This window comes from Cucumis melo, chromosome 2 (genome assembly GCF_025177605.1).
Source record: "Cucumis melo cultivar AY chromosome 2, USDA_Cmelo_AY_1.0, whole genome shotgun sequence".
Lineage (NCBI taxonomy): Eukaryota > Viridiplantae > Streptophyta > Magnoliopsida > Cucurbitales > Cucurbitaceae > Cucumis > Cucumis melo.
In genome coordinates, this window is record NC_066858.1 from 26,162,278 (window position 1) to 26,182,845 (window position 20,568).

Below are 20,568 nucleotides of genomic sequence, written 5' to 3' on the forward strand. Positions count from 1 at the left end.
TAAAGTCCATTTGGAGATTCACTTCGAAGGTTTGCCGACCCCCTTTTCCCTTCTGCCCATCTTTTATCTTGGGAGGTCGGCAAATCATCTTTTAACTAGTTTGTCAACCCCGCCCTTTTATTGTCATTACTTTTTAATGTTTATTTTATACATAACCCTTGCTCTCCAATAGTTAAAACCATGCAAAAGCTTTAAAGGTTTGGCCACACATTGTTTTTAACTTAAATCCGACGAGTTTCACTAGGTTCGTTCTTTGAGCTTTATGGTGTTAATCCTTATTGGGCCTAGGCAAAAGTGAGTTTACACACTACTCACATTTGACGTTATTTTGGTTTTAATTAACCATTTGGTTTTACCCTCTACAGGCTCCGCTGCATGCTTGAGGTCTATTGTCGTTGCACACCGTCTCAGGTTCAACAGGGTAATCTTGGTACAAGGTGCGGCAAAAAACCCCCTTGGTTACCTTAAGAACTTTGATAGTTGATTAAAGGAAAACAACAGTGCTCTCTATATGAAACTGCTGAGCCTACTAATTAATACTGGATTTTTTTTGTTAGGTTTAGTGTTTATAAAATATTTTTTGGTGGTCGGGAAAGATTCAATACTCTAACCCTCCTCCATCGACTTTTTCAATAATGAAAATTAGATAGTGAGAAAGAGATAAAGAAAACTCCACTAGAAGCCTAAAGAAGCAGGCATAATAAAAATGTAAAGTCGTCAGTCATCATGATGTATATCTTGAGTAAGTAGAGAAATGCATATAACCCTGTAAATCGACCGTGGATAGAAAAGAAAAATGATCATCTCTTTATGTACTAAAGCTAAAAATAACATGGATTAAATCCAAGAAACTAAAGTTGGTGAGCTTCTGAACAGAAAAGTGGGAAACTGCGGGCAACCTTATAGAAGGAACCTTGATAGACAAATGAGATGTAGAGGGAGAGGAGGAGAAACAGTGAAGGAGAGTTCTAGCGGATAAGGAGGAAATTCGTAGGGTTTTCCAAGAACAGCAAGCCGCCATATTCCCTTCTATTGGTTTCAAACTTTCTATTCTCGGCCTAAGAAGTGGTGTGAAGCCAGAAAATCCCGTCTCTAACTACTCGCGTCACCTGCCGATCCCATCTAATATGAACAACAAAAACATATATGCAACTTAACAAATTTAGAATCTAATCAGTGGGCCAAAACTACTCACAACAACATTTTATAGTTTAAACAGGTTACTAAAACAAATCCTTGTTTAGAGGTTAAGACCAAACACTATTAATTACAAACCAACTCTATGAAACCCAAGGAACATGAACAACCTGACTATGACATGCTCAAACTTTGACCTATAAATATATTTACAAGACAGTTCCAACTTGAACTACTAACCACTAGGTGGACAAAAAATCTAATGACAAAACTGGCACAATAGAATAGCGATTGCAAGTCAAGCTCAAGGATCACGATCTCTACCTGGAAGGTGAAAAATATTCGAAAATGGTGAGCTAAAACACCTAGTGAGTGACTTTTTGAAAACATTGGTTTAGTAAATCATGATTCAAGTGATACAATCAACAGTTATTAACTTGAAAGACCATATTAAACAAAACGTATAAAGAGAAACTCTAATAAAGCTATCTTGTTGATTAAAACAGTTCTTTGTTCCTTCTACACCTTGAATAAGCTCGGTCACGTTAGTTTGACAACTCAATACTACCGTGTTTGATAAACTCGACCATGATATTATCATGCCTGAACTCGGTCAAGATGGCAGAGTTAAATTGATACTATCCTGCCTAAACTCGGTGGTAGTTGGCTATGTGGTCAGCAAAGCTTCATACACCTGATACTCCATACACATTAACCATAGATAAGACGATGTAAAGAATGAATATGGTTTAAAGAAAAACTCTTAGTATTTAAAACTTCTTAAAACCAATCACTCAAATCTCTTTAAGAAATAACAATCAAAACTTGACACATGCTTTTGGATCTAGCGTTTGAAATAAACACATGCTTACTTATAAATCTCTTTCAGAACTCTTTCTCATAAGTCATGCTTGGAAATAGTCTATAAATTGAAAAACCAATAACTCAAATCTCTTTAAGAAATAACAGTCAAAACTAACTATTCTTGAAACTTAGTGTTAAGACACTACCTCGTTCCTTTTCTTTTACTTTCCAAAACCAGATTACAGCACAAAAATCAAGTAATAAAACACTTCAAAGGTTAAGGACAATAGCCTCTCCAAGGCTTGACAGAACAAAACCAGCTGGTGAAACAAATCACACATAAAATTTAACAACAATGAACACAGACAAAAACCAGAACGCCCTCAATCCTTCCTTTTTCTCCTCTACAACCTAAGGCTATTTAAGCACACAAAATAACGGTAACCTGGTGTCACCCCTCCCCTCTCTGGAGGTGGCTGCTCCTGCCCTATCTGCTCAAAAACATTCGTACCCCTCTCTGCCCTCCTGTTCCCTTTTTATTGCCCACGACTAACTAACTGTGGGTCCCACTTTCTGGTCCCCATCCTCCTTGCTTTCTTCCCCTTCAACACGTGTTACCTCTGGGTTGGTCTCATGGCCATGATCCTCCTTGCCACTTGTCTCTCTTTCATTGGCTTCATGTTTCTTCTTATTTTTCCTATGGTATGTAAATAGGATTGGTGGCCTAGCATCACTCTCCTCTTCCAAATCCACCTTGTCCTCAAGGTGAAAATCTGGAAACTGATATTTCATGTCAGTGCAGCTTTCCCATGTTGCCTCGTGTGGGGGCAATCCCTTCCAACTGATCAGGGCTTCCCACTCCTTCGTTGCTGGATTCTTGCGATAGCTATATACCTCTTCCGGTCGTGTAATCCATTCATGGTTTGCATTCATATACGGATTCAGTGGTTGTACAGTCTCTCCTCTTCCTACAGCTTTCTTCAATTGTGATACATGGAACACGGGGTGAATAGCAGCAGCTGCGGGGAGTTCTAGTTTATATGCTACCTTTCCGATCCTTTCTAAGACTCGATAAGGCCCGAAATACTTTGGTGATAGCTTTTCATTTCTTTTCTTTCTGAGGGAGGTCTGCCTGTAAGGCCGCAGTTTGAGGAATACCAGATCCCCTTCCTGGAACTCTACTTCTCGTCTCTTATTATCGGCGTGTTTCTTCATCCTTTCTTGGGCTAGTTTCAAGTGCTCCTTCAGGGCTCCCAATGTTATATCTCTGTCTTTCAGCTGCTGGTCTAGTGTTGAATTAGGTGTCTCCATATCCCCATAGTAAATCAAGGGAGGAGGTAGGCGTCCATACACAGCTTGAAAAGGAGTAATTCCAATGGAACTATGATAGGTTGTATTATACCAATATTCTGCCCAATGTAACCATTGGCTCCACTCGTTTGGTTTTTCCCCACAAAAACACCTCAGATATGTTTCAATGCTCTTATTCACCACCTCGGTCTGACCATCTGATTGGGGGTGATAGGAAGAGCTCCGGTTCAGCTTAGTTCCCGCCAAGCGGAAGAGTTCCTTCCAGAAATGGCTTAAGAAAACCTTGTCCCTGTCAGACACTATCGATCTTGGATATCCGTGAAGCCTGACCACCTCCTTAACAAATGTTTCAGCCACCATCTGGGCCGAAAACGGATGCTTAAGCAACAGAAAATGCCCATATTTACTCAGCCTATCTACCACCACGAATATCACATCCCAACCCTTGGATTTTGGCAGTCCTTCTATGAAATCCATGGATATATCACTCCATATTGCGTCTGGAATCTCTAAGGGCATCAGTAACCCTGCTGGAGATAAAGCCGATGACTTATTACGCTGGCAGATTGCACATTCTTCACAGTACCGCATGATGTCCTTCATTCCTTTCCAGTAGATCTCTCCAGTCAACCGTTTATAGGTTCTTAAGAATCCTGAGTGCCCTCTGAACACAGAGTCATGGTATGTGTGTAGTATCGTAGGTAGCAATGTAGACTTGCTTGGAATCACCAACCGGCCCTTAAACTTCAACACCCCTTGATGCAGGGTGTAATGGGGTATCTCCATCCCTTCTTCGATTAGTCGGGTGATTTCTTGCAGCGCGGGGTCAAGTCTTGTTTCTTCCTTAATAATTTCCACGTCTATCATCGGGGGAGCTGTAATTTGATTCAGGTGTACTGCTGGAGCTATCCTGGATAACGCGTCGGCTGCTTTATTTTCCAGCCCTGGTTGGTAAACCACTTCAAATGAATACCCCAGGAGCTTCGCTACCCACTTCTGATATTGAGGCTGCACAACCCGTTGTTCCAATAAGAACTTAAGTGACCTTTGGTCTGTTTTCACTGTGAATTTCCTCCCTAGTAAGTAAGGTCTCCATCTTTGGACTGCAAGAACTACGGCAAGTAATTCTCTTTCGTATACTGGTCGTGCTCTGTCCCGCATACTTAGGGTCTTACTTAAATAAGCCACTGGCTTCCGGCATTGAGTCAGCACAGCCCCTACTCCAACTCCCGAAGCATCTGATTCAATTTCGAAAGGTAGGTTGAAATCTGGCATGGTGAGCACAGGGAGAGTCATCATGGCCTTTTTCAGCTTGCTAAAAGCGCCCTCGGCTTCCGCATCCCATTTGTACGCTCCCTTCTTAAGTAGCTGAGTGAGTGGTGCTGCTATTGCTCCATAGTTCTTGACAGAACGCCTGTAATAGCCAGTCAGGCCAAGGAAGCCTCTAACTTCCCTCACATTGGATGGAGTTGGCCAGTCACTCACTGCCTTTATCTTTTCTGGATCTGCTTCCAAGCCCTGTTCCGAGATGAAGTGTCCCAAGTAACTAATCCGTGGTTTGGCGAAACTGCACTTCTCCATATTCACATATAACTCCCTGTCTTGTAGTAGTCCTAACACCACTTCTAAGTGTTGAACATGTTCGTCCATCCCTCGGCTGTAGATTAGGATATCATCAAAAAATACCAGCACAAACCTTCTTAAGTATGGCTTGAACACTTGGTTCATGAGCGCCTGGAATGTAGAGGGGGCATTCGTCAATCCGAACGGCATTACCAAGAACTCATAGTGCCCCTCGTGAGTTCTGAACGCAGTCTTCTCGATATCTTCAGGGCACATCCTAATTTGGTGATATCCGGCTTTGAGGTCTAACTTGGAGAATACGCTAGCCCCCTTCAGTTCGTCAAATAATTCTTCTATCACTGGTATGGGGAACTTGTCTGGTATCTGACATTGTTCAGCGCCCGATAATCTACGCAGAACCTCCAACTCCCGTCTTTCTTCCTCACTAACAGTACAGGACTGGAGTATGGACTCTTACTCGGCCGTATGATCCCTGAAGATAGCATCTCATCCACCAATCTCTCCATTTCTTCCTTCTGATGATGCGCGTATCGATATGGCCGTACGTTCACTGGGTCAGTCCCACTCTTCAGGTATATGTGGTGTTCAATGCTGCGCTGGGGTGGAAGGGTCGCGGGCCATTCAAACACGCGGGCAAATTGCTTGAGCAGGGTCGCTATTGGTTCCGCGTTGACCTTTCCCTGCTCCTGATCCTGTTCATCTTCCAACTTCCCGCATTCTAATGTCCTGCATTCTACTAGGAATCCCTGATCGTCAACTCCCCACGTTCTCACTAGATTCTTCAGACTTACCCTCGTTTTGATCAAACTTGGATCCCCTCGTATCACAACCTTCCTCCCCTGGTGATGAAAAGTAAGCACTAACCTCTTCCAGTCGACTTCGGTCACCCCAAGAGAATGAAGCCACTGCATTCCTAGGATCATGTCAACTCCCCCCAACTGCAGTGGTAGGAAGCTATCGGTCACCTTCCAGCCATCCAATTGCACTTCAACATTTCGGCACATCCCCTTACCTTTGACTGCTGTTCCTGAGCCCAGGATTACTCCATAGTTTGGGGTCTCCTGCAATGTCAATCCTAACCTGGTCACCAAGTCCTCTGCGATGAAGTTGTGGGTCGCCCCACAATCAATCAAGATCACCACTTCTTCTTCTCCCACCTTTCCTTTTACTTTCATGGTTCCCGGATTGTTCAGTCCCACCACTGAGTTGATCGACAGTTCAATGTTTAAATTCTCCACGTTCTGCACTTCTACTGGTTTCATCTCAGTTTCGGCATCAAAAAACTCTTCCTCCACAATCTCCAGTTCCTCCCCTCCTTCTTTGACTACCAGCATTCGTAGCTCCTTATGCTCCTTTGACTTGAACCGATGCCCTACGAAATACTTCTCCCCACAGCGAAAACATAACCCCTTTTCCCTTCGAGCTTGGAACTCGGCATCAGATAATCGTTTCGTGGGCCCTTCCCGACGGTTGTCTCCCGTACCCACCTCTCTCAGTGTTATCGTTCTCATTGGCCAACTTCCACTGACCGTTCCTTCCTTCGTGGTTGCTGCGATGGGGCTCCTAGCCTGCTGTTGTTTATGGCCGGTTTTGCTGTCATAGGCGCTGACCAGCCCGCATTCCCTTCGGACCAGCTCTCTATTTTCTATCTTCAAGGCCAACTTCATCATTTGGGCCAGCCCAATGGGCTCCAGGGTTTCTACCTCCGACTTCAACCATGGATTTAACCCATTCATGAATGTTTCCTCTAGCACCACCGTAGGCAGGGAAGCCACCGGTGCCAGTAGTTTATCGAAACGGTTCTGGTACTCCTCGACAGTGGACTCCTGCTTGATCGTTAAGAATCGGCCCACCAGTGTACCTTCCCTGGTCGCGCGGAACCTCACCAGCATTTTAAGTTTCAAGTCATCCCAACCGGTGAAAGCTTCCCTCTCTTCTTGTGATCGGTACCAGTCCAACGCCGGCCCATCGAAACTGATCACTGCCACGGTAAGTTTCTCTGAATCCGTCAAGTTATGTATCTTGAAGTATCGGTCTGCTCGGAACAGCCACGAGTCGGGGTCGGTCCCGTCGAAGACTGGCATTTCAACTTTCTTAAATTTGCTCCGATCCACTGATCGCTCCTCCTCTGTTTTTACTTCTAACTTCGGTTCTTCGGCAGTCGCTGGATATATTGCTTCGGCCATGGTGACCTTGCTCGTGGACCCTTCTTCGGTCCTTCGTCCAGGAGAATCATCCTTAACGATTCCCTCAATATACTTCAGTATCACTTGCTGCTGCTGCGCCTGCTTATCGATTTGAGAGTTCATTTCCGCGATGCTTTTGGCTAGTAATGCTATGTTCTCCTTGATCATCGGCAGCCTTTTCATTTCCATCTCAACCGTCTCCAACCGTTCATCTGTTGCCTTCGTCATTGCCATGATCTGCCCAGGTATGATGCTCTGATACCACAAATGTTAAGACACTACCTCGTTCCTTTTCTTTTACTTTCCAAAACCAGATTACAGCACAAAAATCAAGTAATAAAACACTTCAAAGGTTAAGGACAATAGCCTCTCCAAGGCTTGACAGAACAAAACCAGCTGGTGAAACAAATCACACATAAAATTTAACAACAATGAACACAGACAAAAACCAGAACGCCCTCAATCCTTCCTTTTTCTCCTCTACAACCTAAGGCTATTTAAGCACACAAAATAACGGTAACCTGGTGTCACCCCTCCCCTCTCTGGAGGTGGCTGCTCCTGCCCTATCTGCTCAAAAACATTCGTACCCCTCTCTGCCCTCCTGTTCCCTTTTTATTGCCCACGACTAACTAACTGTGGGTCCCACTTTCTGGTCCCCATCCTCCTTGCTTTCTTCCCCTTCAACACGTGTTACCTCTGGGTTGGTCTCATGGCCATGATCCTCCTTGCCACTTGTCTCTCTTTCATTGGCTTCATGTTTCTTCTTATTTTTCCTATGGTATGTAAATAGGATTGGTGGCCTAGCACATAGCTTTTGGGTCTAGCGTTTGAAATAAACACATGTTTACTTATAAATCTCTTTCATAATTCTTTCTCTTAAGTCATGCTTGGAAATAGTCTATAAATCATTCTTTCATATACTCATACTTCTAAACATTCATTTTGAATTTATACTTAAACTCAGGCTTCCAAATCATTTATTAATCAATAAACAATAATCATTCAGAAATCTCAAACACACTTAGAAATATTTAGCTTTGAACTCATGTTCATAAATAAACTTTGGAAATCATTTTGTATGCATATGTCACACAAAAGGTAACTAGATTCTTGACTCATAAACTTGTCCAATTTCTTCTTCTCTTGAAATAATGCCATTTATAAATTAACCTAATGACATTAGAAAAAATCCGAACATTGCAAAAAAAAAAGGCAAAAATATCACATACAGCTCAAAATTGCCCATTTGGCATGGCTGGTGCGCTAAGAATGGGTGGCAAGGGGTTTCGCACGTGGGCAGGGCTTAATCCAAACTTTTTATCCTACATTGATGTCCACGGCAAATCACCCCATCCCTAAAATAAAAACTTTGCTAATCGCCTCTTAAGGCCACTATCTCAACACTTAGTCGAAGTTGACAATCCGTATCGAAACAATGACATGAGTTCTTTAATCTGAAACTTGTATTCTAATGCCACACTTCAATAAAGAACGCTTATATCCTACCTTTTTTTTTTGTCGTCTACAATCATCCATGTGCCTTTTTCCAATTTCATTTGTATAGACAAACTTTTTTTTCCCATATTCATGTCCATCGAAAATCACATCATCCTTTAAATAAATCTTCATCCATTTGGCTAATCTCTCTCTTAGTTCACTATCTTAACACTTAATCCAATTTGATAATCATCTCTCGATAAAAATGGAAAGAGTTCTTTAATCCAAAACTCTTATATCCTAACTTTTCTTTTTGTTCTGTCTACAGTCCTCCATGTACATTTTTCTAATGTCATTTGTTTAGCTAAAGGTTTTGTCCTTTATCCATATCCTCGGTAAATCATCTCATAGGCTAATGTCACTCTTAGTTCACTATCTCAACACTTGATCCAATTTAACAATCATTTCTTCGAACAATGACAAAAGTTATTTAATCTCAAACTTAAAGTCCAATACCATACTTCAATCCAAAACTCTCATATCCTAATATTTTTTTTGTGCAATCTATATTCCACCCCGTGTCTTTTTCCAATTTCATTTGTATAACCAAATGTTTTTTCCTATATCCATGTCCACAGCAAATCACCTCGTCCTTCAAATATAAACTTAATTCATCTGGCAACTCTCAATTCTAGTGCACTATTCTAACACTTCATCCAATATGACCATCCTTTCTCCAAACAATGCTAGGGGTGTTCAAAAAACACCGTAACCCGACCAACCCAGACTACCCAACCCAAACCGTAAGGGTTGGGTTGGGTTAAATTATGTTTTGGGTTGGGTTGGGTTAAAAAATTGAAAAAGAAAAAATATGGGCCGGGTTACCGGGTTGGGAAATTAAGGGCCGGGTTGACCCAACCCAACCCGGTTTAGGGGTATATATATATAAAAAAAAAAACCTAAATTAACATTTCCATTTCCATTTCAGCGTTCCATTTCGTTTCGCCCCATCCCCTTTAGCCGTCAGATGGGTTCTTCATCTTGTTTAGTCCAAGGTTTGTTCATTGTTCCCATCTGACATAACTTTCATTTTTTTTTTCTAATTGTTTTTTTTCTTTGAAAAATACTGCCGGAGATATTAATGATTTTGAGCAATATTTTGTTCAAACCTCATTGTGTATTATTATTATTATTTTCAGCTTATTAATTCTAATCACACATAGAAAAATAATAGAAATAAAGATTTTCATGTGATGAATTAGATCCAAAACATCCTTTGTAGATGATTTTATTTGAGGGGTGGCTTATGACTTATGAGAGTACTGTGTGGAATTGAATATTTAGAAGTGTTTATAAAATAGGGGTTTGGGGAGTAAGAAGATTTACATGTGCACTGTTTCTTTGACTCTTTTAAATTAAAGAGTAAGATTTTGGGTTAATTGGTATATAGTCCAAAGTCCCATTCTTGTATTGTTACATTGCTGTTTGTTGCTGAGTGATATAAATTTGCATCTCGGAAACACTAATTTTGGTCACCTTCACATCATTATTAAATTAACTAAAGTACTGTATTTTATCAATTGGAGAGGTGCCAAAAGATTGTGTGTCATTATAAATTCATCCAAAAATTACGGCTTTAGTTGGATAGTTATACAATCATGTAAGTTTTAAGTTCTAATGCTTATATAAATTTGAGTAGTCATTTTGGTCAATGGTTATACAATCCAAAAATTACTGCACATTGTGGACACCAATGGAATTTTTTTTATTGAACTTTGAACATTTTAATGTATTTTTAATGGACATTATTTAATTTTGAACTTTTGAATATATTTTTCAATTTGAATGGACATTATTAGACATTATTGACATTCCTATTTTATGTGATTATTACTTTTTATATCAATTTGAAATTTGAATGTATTTTTAAATTTTAATGGACATTGATATTTTGTGTGATTAATTTTTTTAATGATTTTGAACTTTTAAATGAATATTATTGTAGATTTCGAATTTTTTGGGTTGGGTTGGGTTGACCCTTAGTATTGAATCAATAGGGTTCAATTTTTCCCAACCCGGTCACTTAGGGTTGGTCCACATTTTTTCTCCAACCCGGCTTTACACCCCTAAACAATGCTAAGAGCTTTTCATCCAAAACTTGTACTCCGATGCCATACTCCCATCTAAACTCTCATATCTTAACTTTTTTTTTTGGCCGTCTATAGTCCTCTATGTGTCTTTTTCCAATTTCATTTGTATAGCCAAACTTTTTATCCACATTGATATCCACAACAAATCACTTAATCCCTCAAATAAAAAATTAATCTAAATGCTAATCTCACTCTTAAGGCTACTATCTCAACACTTAATCCAAGTTGGACAATCCTCATTGAAACAATGACAAGAGTTCTTTAATACGAAACTTGTATTCCAATGCCACACTTCAATCAAGAACACTCATATCCTAACTTTTTTTTTTTGTCGTCTACGGTCCTCCATTTACCTTTTTCCAATTTCATTTGTATAGACAAACTTCTTTTCCTGTATTTATGTCTATTGAAAATCACCTCATCTTTTTAATAAAAACTTCATCCATTTGGCTATTCTCATTCTTAGTTCACTATTTCAACACTTAATTCTATTTGATAATCATTTCTTGATAACAATGACAAGAGTTCTTTAATCCAAAACTTGCAGTCCAATGCCACACTTCCATCATAAACTCTTATATCTTAACTTTTCTTTTCGTGCCGTCTACAATGCTCCATGTGTCTTCTTCCAATATCATTTGTTTAGCCAAAGGTTTTCTCTTATATCCATGTGCTCGACAAATCATCTCATCCGTCAGATAAAACTTAATCCAGTATGCTAATGTCACTCTTAGTTCAATATCTCAACACTTGATCCAATTTGATAATCATTTTTTCCAACAATGACAAAACCTATTTAATCCTAAACCTAAAGTCCAATACCATACTTCAATCTAAAACTCTCATATCTTATTTCCTTTTGTGCAATCTATAGTCCTCAATGTGTCTTTTTCCAATGTTACTTGTTTAGCCAAATGTTTTTTCCCATATCCATGTCCATGAAAAACCACTTCCTCCCTCAAATAAAAACTTAATCCAGTAGGTTAATGTCACTTTTAGTGCACTATCTAACATTTGATCAAATTTGATAATCCTTTATTCAAACAATGTCAAGAGTTAATTAATCCAAAACTTATAGACCAATGCCACACTTCCATCCCAAAGTCTCATATCTTAACATTTCTTTTCGAGTCGTCTACCATGTCTTTTTCCAACTACATTTGTATAGCCAAACTTTTAATCCTACATTGATGTCCATAGCAAATTACATTCCTGAAATAAAAACTTAATCCAAATGCTAATCTCACTCTTAAGGCCACCATCTCAACAATTAATCGAAGATGACAATCCCCATCTAAACAATGGAAGATTTCTTTACTTCGAAACTTGTAGTCCAATGTCATACTTCAATTCAAAAGTATCATATCCTAACTTTATTTTTGGTGTCGTTTATAGTCTTCCATTAGCCTTTTTCCAATTTCATTTGGCCAAACTTTTTATCCTATGTTGATGTCCACGAAAAATCACCTCATCTCTCAAATAAAAACTTAATCCAAATGCTAATTTCACTTTTAAAGCCACTATCTCAACACTAAATCCAAGTTGACAATCCTCATCTAAACAATGACAAGAGTTCTACAATCTAAAACTTGTAGTCCACCACACCTTAATCCAAAACTCTCATATCCTAACTTTCTTTTGTGTCGTCTATAGTCCTCCATTAGCCTTTTTTTCAATTTCATTTGGTAAAACTTTTTATCCTACATTGATGTCCAGGACAAATCATCTCATCTCTCAAATAAAAACTTAATCCAAATGCTAATCTCAATCTTAAGGTGATTATCTCAACATTTGAGTTGACAATTCTCATCTAAACAATAGCAAGTGTCCTTCGATCTGAAACTTCTAGTCCAATGTCATACTTTAATCCAAACTCTCGTATTCTTTTTTTTTTGTGTCGTCTATAGTCCTCCATTTACTTTTTTCCAATTTCATTTGTATAGCCAAACTTTCTTTCTTACATTCATGTCCATTGAAAATCACCTCATCTTTTAAATAAAAACTTCGTCCATTTGGCTAATGTCACTCTTAGTTCTCCATCTCATCACATGATCTAATTTAATAATCATTTCTATTAACAATGACAATAGTTATTTAATCCTAAACTTGAATTACAATGTGACACTTCAATGCTAAAACTCTTATATCCTAGCTTTTCTTTTTGGCCAACGTGTATGCACGACTTCCATAAATTCATCAACAATAAATAGATACTCTTCTCCCTCCAATCTAGGTTGTCAAAGTCCTAATCTGCCATACTAGATCATGTGACGTGACAATCTATGAAACATTAGAAGAAATAATGCAGACTCAATGTTTAAAAAACCATCTCGAGCACATGCCTAAGTGTTAAGTACAGGTCTGGCACCTCAAGATGAGGCGTATAAAATATGATGTGCATAAAAAAATAAAAAGGACTTTTCCTCCTTTATTAATAATTTAAATCAAAATTTCTTAAGCCTAAATGCAAATTCTTTGAATTTAGGGTTTTCCTTCATAATTCCACCTCAACTATACTTTCCCTTCCCTTCTATACGCAGTCCTCTTATATATTGCCTCTCACCATAAAAGAAAAAGAAAAAGGTGAGCCTATAGCTTTAAAAAAACACTATATAGACCATTTAACAAATTGCAAGCAAATGGACACCAAATAGCGTACGAATTGAAAAAGGAAAACATGAACCTTAGAAGACACCCCATAACTAAGGCCCACTTGTTTTTTGTTTTTTCTTCCTAAGAAATTACTTTTTCCATCTTTTTTAACTAAACAATTGAGTTTTGAGCCAAATTGTAAAAACAAGTTTTTAAAGACTTTATTTTCTTTTAATTTTTTTTAGATATAGCTTGATTTTTCAAAACTAGAAAAAACAAAAATCAATAGGTGGAAGTAGTGTTTATAAGCTTAAATGTCAAAAATCATAAACTAAAAACTAAGTGGTTATCAAACAACTTAAGAAACATAAGATAAATATAATAAAAAGAAGTTCCTAGTAAATCAAACTATTTTTTGTTTTTTTTTTCTGGATAAGAAACAATTTCATTGATAAGTGGAAATTCCAAAGAGTAAAGAAAAATCACCATGAAATACAAGATGAGCCAATGGACAACCGAATTAGATGAAAAAATACAAATAGACCAAGGGGGAGGTGGGCGACCAAAAAGGATAGAAAAACATAAAAACGTAAAATGGTTGACAATGCAAAAAACTTACAATTAAGGGGAAAACTAAACAAAACAACTATGCAATGAAAATCAAACCAATGCACCCTAAAAGCAGGAACCATAAACCCAAATATGTGGAGGTCCCATATTTAAACAATTTGGAAGTTTCAAATTTTCTTTGAGAGAAACAAAGGATATCACACTTTGGAACTTTCTAAAAACATACAACCAGTACCCGGCCCCATAAATCTGCAAATCTTGGTATTACTCCAAGTCTTTGCATATTCTATAGGGAGACGTCAAGTTTCTTACCTGACAAGGCTAGAGGAGGACCTAAACAAGTAAAAGGACGAAATGAAGCAAGCTCAAGCAACAAATTTTCTGTTAAGTAAACATAAATATTAACTAGGGGCTTAAATAAAATATTTCACCACCACCACCACCACAACAACAACAACAAAAAGCCCAGATATATCACCATTGTACAACAGAAACAGAGCAATATAAGCACAACACATTAGAAGGAAAATATGGAGATAAAAGACATGAAGGTTTCTCTTTCACTTACAAAGACGATCATTAAGTAACTTCTCGTTGTTAGCACCAATATCTAGCATTATTTGCTCCTTGGTTTAGAGTTCGACTCTGTATTATGGCTATCCTCACTAAGAAAAAAACCAACAACAAAGAACATTTGATGAAACAAAGGAAATACATTAGAGAAATTCAAAACTAGAAATGCTCGGTCTTTTATGAGAAAAAAAGCTACTTCTTTGCTTAGAGAGGGGTCAATGCCGACTTGATCCTTTACAAGCTCAACGCTCTCCCTTCATCAAATGGTTGTTTATCCAACTTGGTTTCAATCAGTTGTGGCTATTGTTTTAATTGTTTATAGGATCGCCTGCATTCAGATTGCTTTATCTTCTCATGTTGGGGTACCTCTAATCATGCTACTTTTGGGATAAATTTCTAAAGGAAATTTGGTTAGTTTTGGTGTGCCGCGTTTAGCATTGACATGTACATGTGATTTTAAGCAAGAACCAGGAGAGTGAGTTTTAGTGTGCCGCGTTTAGAATTCACCGTTATCTTTTTCCCTTTCCAGCAAGTATTCCTGATAGTGGGGGTAACCCTCAAGTCTGCAGTCTTTTCTTCATGATATTTGTAGCAGACCTAAGAATACTAATTGTTAGAATTAGTAGGTTTTTCTTCCGGTTCTCGGGTTTCCACGTAAGCCTCGTGTTGGTGTTAATTGCTTTCAATACTAATATCATTTAATGGTGACATTTTTTTAACAACTTTTCTTAACCCCACTTTCTTGAAAAATTATATGAGGCCTTGGATTGAATGGCTCATTTTTTGGAGGAGGGATCAACTATGGAAGATGGATGAAAAGAGTGAAGCGAAGTGGGGATGGGGTTGGAAAGGTAATTTTCCATATCGACATTAAAATTTCATTGGCACAATGGCTAGAACACTTAACGTCAGGGCAAAAACTATCTTTAGTTTGTTGTTGGTTCTATGGGTTGCAAAATGCTTTGTGTTCATCAAAGGTGCAGAAGAGGTTGGGTTCTCCCTTAACAACAAGAATTTTAATAATCTATATTTAAGCATGTTTGTGGTTTAATTTTTTGAATTTTGTTTGAAACACGAACTCCATAGCAGTCACTAAATTAAACTACACATAATTTTTTGGGTAGACTACAATTATTGGTCTCTAAGGTTTGAAGTTCAAAATTGAACGATCAAGTCCACAACAATTAAAAAATGCTTAATTTCAAGCTATCTCTTAATGGGGTCATTAACTTGAGAATTTTCAAGGGATCAAGATAGAAGTATATGCATGTTATTTAGATAAATAATATGGCAAAATACACTTTTGATCCCTTGGTTTGGAGAAGGGTTAGAGAAGATAAATATTTTATTTTATTTTATTTAAATTATAATTATTATAATAACTTATTTTTATTTTAAAAATGCTATGCCAGGAAACTGTTAATTCTTTTACAAACTCTGTTATTAAGGGACCAAAATTAAGCAATTTTCAAATGTTGGAGACTCGATTGTTCAAGTTTGAAACGAAGGGATTAATTTGACTCAAATCTCAAATCACATAGATCAAAAGTGTAATCTATCCTTTTTTTCTTTCTTTAAAGACAAATAGAACTCTATAATTTGCAATAGCAGCATTATATAATTTAATCTTTTACAATAATTAACTTAAGTATACGTTTATAGTTATTTTAAGTGATAACATTACAATAGGCTGCAATTGCAAACCGTTGAGGTATTATTTATCTTCAAAATAAAAAAATGAAAATCTACTCTAACCTATTAAACCTCTCGTTACCGTATACCGCATATCATTGATCAGTCCAAGAATGGATCAGATATTAAAGGTATAAATGTACGGACAAAAACAAAAACAGGCTCAGACGAGCCACATTCATAAACAAGCTCAAATATTAAAAGAAAAAGCATACTATTTGAGGGTTTATGCCAGCAGCAGCAACATACATATCCAGCTTTCCTACAGGTATTCCTATTCCCTGAACTCCAAGGTCACTGAGGCCAAGAATACGACTTCCATATGTCAGGACAATCATGTCAATCTGCAGTTGGAAGAGGAAAATACAATGAACTTCAAAAATATATGTTAGAGATATATAATCAAATTTTCCTTCAACTACCAACTTAAACTTTTGGGTGAATTGGTGATTTAATATGGTATCGGAGTAGATGGTCCAGGAAGGTCCTGTGTACAAGCCCTTGCATTGTTGTTTTCTCTCCAATTAAAATTAATTTCCGCTTGTTGGGTCGTTCAAATATTTCAGCCCACAAGTGACAACATTGGTTTCCACTTGTTGGACCTTTCAAATATTTCAAGCTCACAGGTGAGAGGAAGTGTTAGTAATATATAATTAAATTTGCCTTCAACCACCAACTTAAGCTTTTGGGTGAATTGGTGGTTTAATAATATATATATATATATAAAACATAACATTCATCAAATTGCTGAAAGAAAGAATATTTGTTATGCTAGGTATATAATTCATAAAATAATAGACCGTTATCTCAATGTACAAATTGTGTGAAGCTAAGGTCTCTTAAAGTATAAGATTTTCATTAACCATTAATCCAGGAAATAAATGAAGCATCAAGCTTGTGTAATAAACTGAACTAGGTCCTCAATATGTAACACAAATTACACAAAAATCTAGGGAGGGCAATATGATTTAGATACTTAAAACACTTGGGGTTTGAGAGAGAATCAAAATAACTTATTCCATTCACTAAAGAAATATATATACAAGATAGAATGGTGACCAAAGAAGGATAGTGTAGAAAAAACCAAAAAAAGGAAAATATAACAAGGATATTTACAATAATAGAATTATAACACTCCCCTTTAAGTTAGAGCATACATGTTAATCATGCCTAACTTGTTACATAGATAATCTATATGTGCTCCATTCAATGCTTTCATGAAGATATCTCCTAATTGTTCTCCGGTCTTCACATATCCTGTAGATACCAAAACTTGAATTTTATCATGTACAAAATGACAATGAACTTCAATATGTTTAGTCCTCTCATAGAACACCGGATTAGATGCAATATCAAGTGCTTGATTATCACACCACAATTTTGTTGGTGTGGTGATTTCAAATCCCAACTCAACAATAAGTTGAGATATCCAAATCAATTCACACAGACTGTGCAATTGCTCTATTTTTGATTCTGCACATGCACGTGACACCACATTTTGCTTCTTACTTTTCCAATTCATCAAATTGCCACCAACAAAAACACAATATCCTGAAGTAGATTTTCTGTCTTCTTTAGTCCATCCAAAGATTTACAAAGGCGAGACGCCTTTCCATTCTCCCCCGAGCAACAAACCCTAGTGGTTGCTCCATATACACCCCTTATTGAGGATCACCATGAAGAAATGCACTTTAATATCAAACCGATGTAAAGGCCAGTGGTTGATTGAAGTTGATGAAATAAACAACCTCACAAATGCCATTTTTTGCTAATGTGCATAGTTAATGCCACATGTTTGTGCATAGCCTTTCACTACAAGGTGTGCTTTTAATCGAGTGACAAAACCATCAGAATTAGCTTTAATTGTAACCACCCATTTGCAGTGATAGACTTCTTTCTTGCAGGGAGAGGAACTAAATCTCAAGTACAATTATCATCTAAAGGAGTCATCTCCTCCACCATTGCAACACACCAACGAAGATGAGACTAGGCTTTCATGACACAGATTCTAATGATGCAATGAAAGAACATGTAGAAGACGACTAATGGTTATATGAAACAAAAGTGGAAATAAGATGAGCACACTTAAGTTTACCTTTACGAAGAGCAATAGGAAAATCATCACTCATTTTTGGATCCAATGACGAAGAAGCCTCTAATATAGGGCATGTAATTGGAGGAGACGAAGAAGCTTTAAGGGTAGGGCATGGAACTGAACGAGGTTGTCGTCGATCATAGACTTTAGTGAGGGGTGGACAAATAGAAGTAAACACATGTGAAGATGACTCACAAAGAGGATTAGAAGGGGAAATAACATTGTAGACAAAGAAATCATCATTCGACTCTTGATGCTCACCCAACTCGTATTTGAAGAGAAAGAAGGTGAGGAATAAAAGGAGAAATGTTCAAAGAATGTGACATTAGAAGCGACGAGATATGTATTTAAACTGAAACAATAACACTGATAATCTTTCTGAACATGAAAATAACCGAGAAGATACATTTTAAGGTCTTTGGATCCAACTTTGCATGTTGAGGCCAAACATCCTGAACAAAGCAAGTACAACCTAATATTTTAGGTGGAGTACGAAACAAATGTTGTTTGAGGCATAAGATACGGAAAGGTATCTCAGCCTTAAAAACGAAAGAGGGAAAGCAACCCAAAAATAGTATGTACTAAAACGGGGGGGGGGGGGGGGGGGTAATCCAATATTAAAATATAAAATAGAGAGAGAATCCTTTCAAAATGGATTTGGGGATATCAAAGGGAAAGGTGATTGATGCCAAATATGAGTCCATCTACAAGTTCCCTTAACCTAGAAAAACCACTCAACGATGAGCAAAAGATCTCTGGAAGACCATATTGCAATACCACCCCATCAACCTTGACAGAATGAGCCACACTGTTGCAAATGGTAAGGATTTATCATTGTGGAAAAATGTTTGGCTGGAGATGCTCTCTTTCGTGAAAGGTTTCCTCTTATTTTAAACTCTCTGTCCAAAGATGGAGCCATTTCAGACACTTGAAGTGTTGAAACACTTGCTAGAACCAACAACTTACAAGAAATTTGAGAGGATTGAAAATTTTGCCTCCACTACATGAGGGTTTGCTAGATATATTGGGAATTGACATGTGTGATATATGCATCCTTTGGTGGGCTCATGACACTTCTAAGGAACTCAAAGATTTACCTTGCATACACTTCAGGCAGTGATCCTTCTAAAAAGGAAAAGAAGCTTCCCTTTGTTAGATTTCATGTTCCTCTTTGGACTTTGATTTTAAAGAACATTTGTAATTATTCAATAAGTTCTATTTTGCTCTTTGGAGCCCCTTCTTTTAGTCAGACTCCCTTTCTTGTAGGCTTGATTTTCTGTATGCCCTTTTATTCTTTCATTTTTACCCAATGAAAGTTCTTTAAAAAAAATTGAGTGTAAAGAAGCTCTTATGGGACATTTTGTTAGAGCTTTCTGCTGGACTACTTGGCTTGAACAAAATAGAAGACCTTCCAAGAAAAGGAGCTTACCTATTCTAGATTTTGTGAAGCTATAGCTAGTTTGTTATGGTATGGAGCAAATCTTGTCCTGTTTTTCACAGTACAGTGTCTTATTCCTATCATGCAATATGTTTAAAATCCTCCATTTCGCCAATGAAACAATGCCATCTGGTTGGCCATGAGTATTTCTCTCCAGCGACCGATATGATTCCACTAGCAAATTGAACAAAAACATGCAAGAGACATTCAAAGAAATGATCTTATCCCTAATGCTCCTAAGGATTGAAACTCTCCTACAATACTAAAAGAAATCTGTATTCAACACCAGACTTGTGACTACAAGAACTTTCTTAGAATAGAAACAAATTTCTTTGGCTAATGAAATAAAATAAACTCTTTGGAATCACAAGACCAAAAGGTGAATAACATAAAATATCTCCAATTGGATATCAAAGAATCAAAGAATTCAACTTCTTTTGTAATTATACTACTTCAACAAATTGCAATTAACTCAACTTGAAGTGGCTTTCTGTAACTATGAGAGGAGCAATAAAATAGAGTGGCACTAATCAAGATAAAGGTTTCTTTAAATTTTTTTTTTAATTACATGGGGAATAACCTACCATTAAGTGTTGCAAACGAACCAACAAAGTTGCATTCAACGAACTAGAAAAATAATAGCCAAATAAAAAATTAAACAGCTAAACTACTGGCAGTTAACATTTAACAGCTACCATAGCAACTAAATAATAACCTAGGAAACAATGTGTAACTAGACTAACGATGAAATAAAGTTAAAATGCAAATCTTTCATTATAGAAAATCCACTAATGTATTTCTATTTAAGGGGATTCATACTAAATCTTTTTTTTTTTTTTTTTTGAAAAGGAGAAGAACTTCTGTATTTCTATTATTAATAAACTCGAAGGGATTCATACTAAATCATTACGATGCTAGACAAGCAATGAAATTTCAAGATCAGGCATAAACTTACTGAAACGAGTATATTGTTGCTCAAATTATATTACTCATGGAGGA

At 37.3% G+C, this 20,568-nt stretch overlaps 1 protein-coding gene and 1 long non-coding RNA gene across 3 annotated transcripts in view; both read right to left on the bottom strand.

Moving 5' to 3' along the window:
* Positions 1–5,171: 5,171 nt before the first annotated feature.
* On the bottom strand, positions 5,172–7,250 carry LOC127148315 (uncharacterized). Its single transcript, XM_051081803.1, has one exon. The coding sequence runs from the start codon at positions 7,248–7,250 to the stop codon at positions 5,172–5,174; it is 2,079 nt and encodes a 692-aa protein (XP_050937760.1).
* Positions 7,251–15,939: 8,689 nt separating this feature from the next.
* Positions 15,940–20,568, bottom strand: part of LOC103502265 (uncharacterized) — a 6,122-nt gene continuing 1,493 nt past the window's right edge. The window contains exons 2-3 of one of the 2 annotated variants that reach the window (XR_007818910.1): positions 16,463–20,568; positions 15,940–16,380 (exon numbers count right to left, since the gene is read on the bottom strand). The exon at positions 16,463–20,568 is cut by the window's right edge and continues 53 nt beyond it. This is a non-coding gene — a long non-coding RNA (uncharacterized LOC103502265). The other variant, XR_007818909.1, reaches the window with a different exon arrangement.

Excerpts from the sequence above, each read along its gene's own strand:
- LOC127148315 (XM_051081803.1), bottom strand. The coding sequence starts at position 7,250 with ATGACGAAGGCAACAGATGAACGGTTGGAGACGGTTGAGATGGAAATG.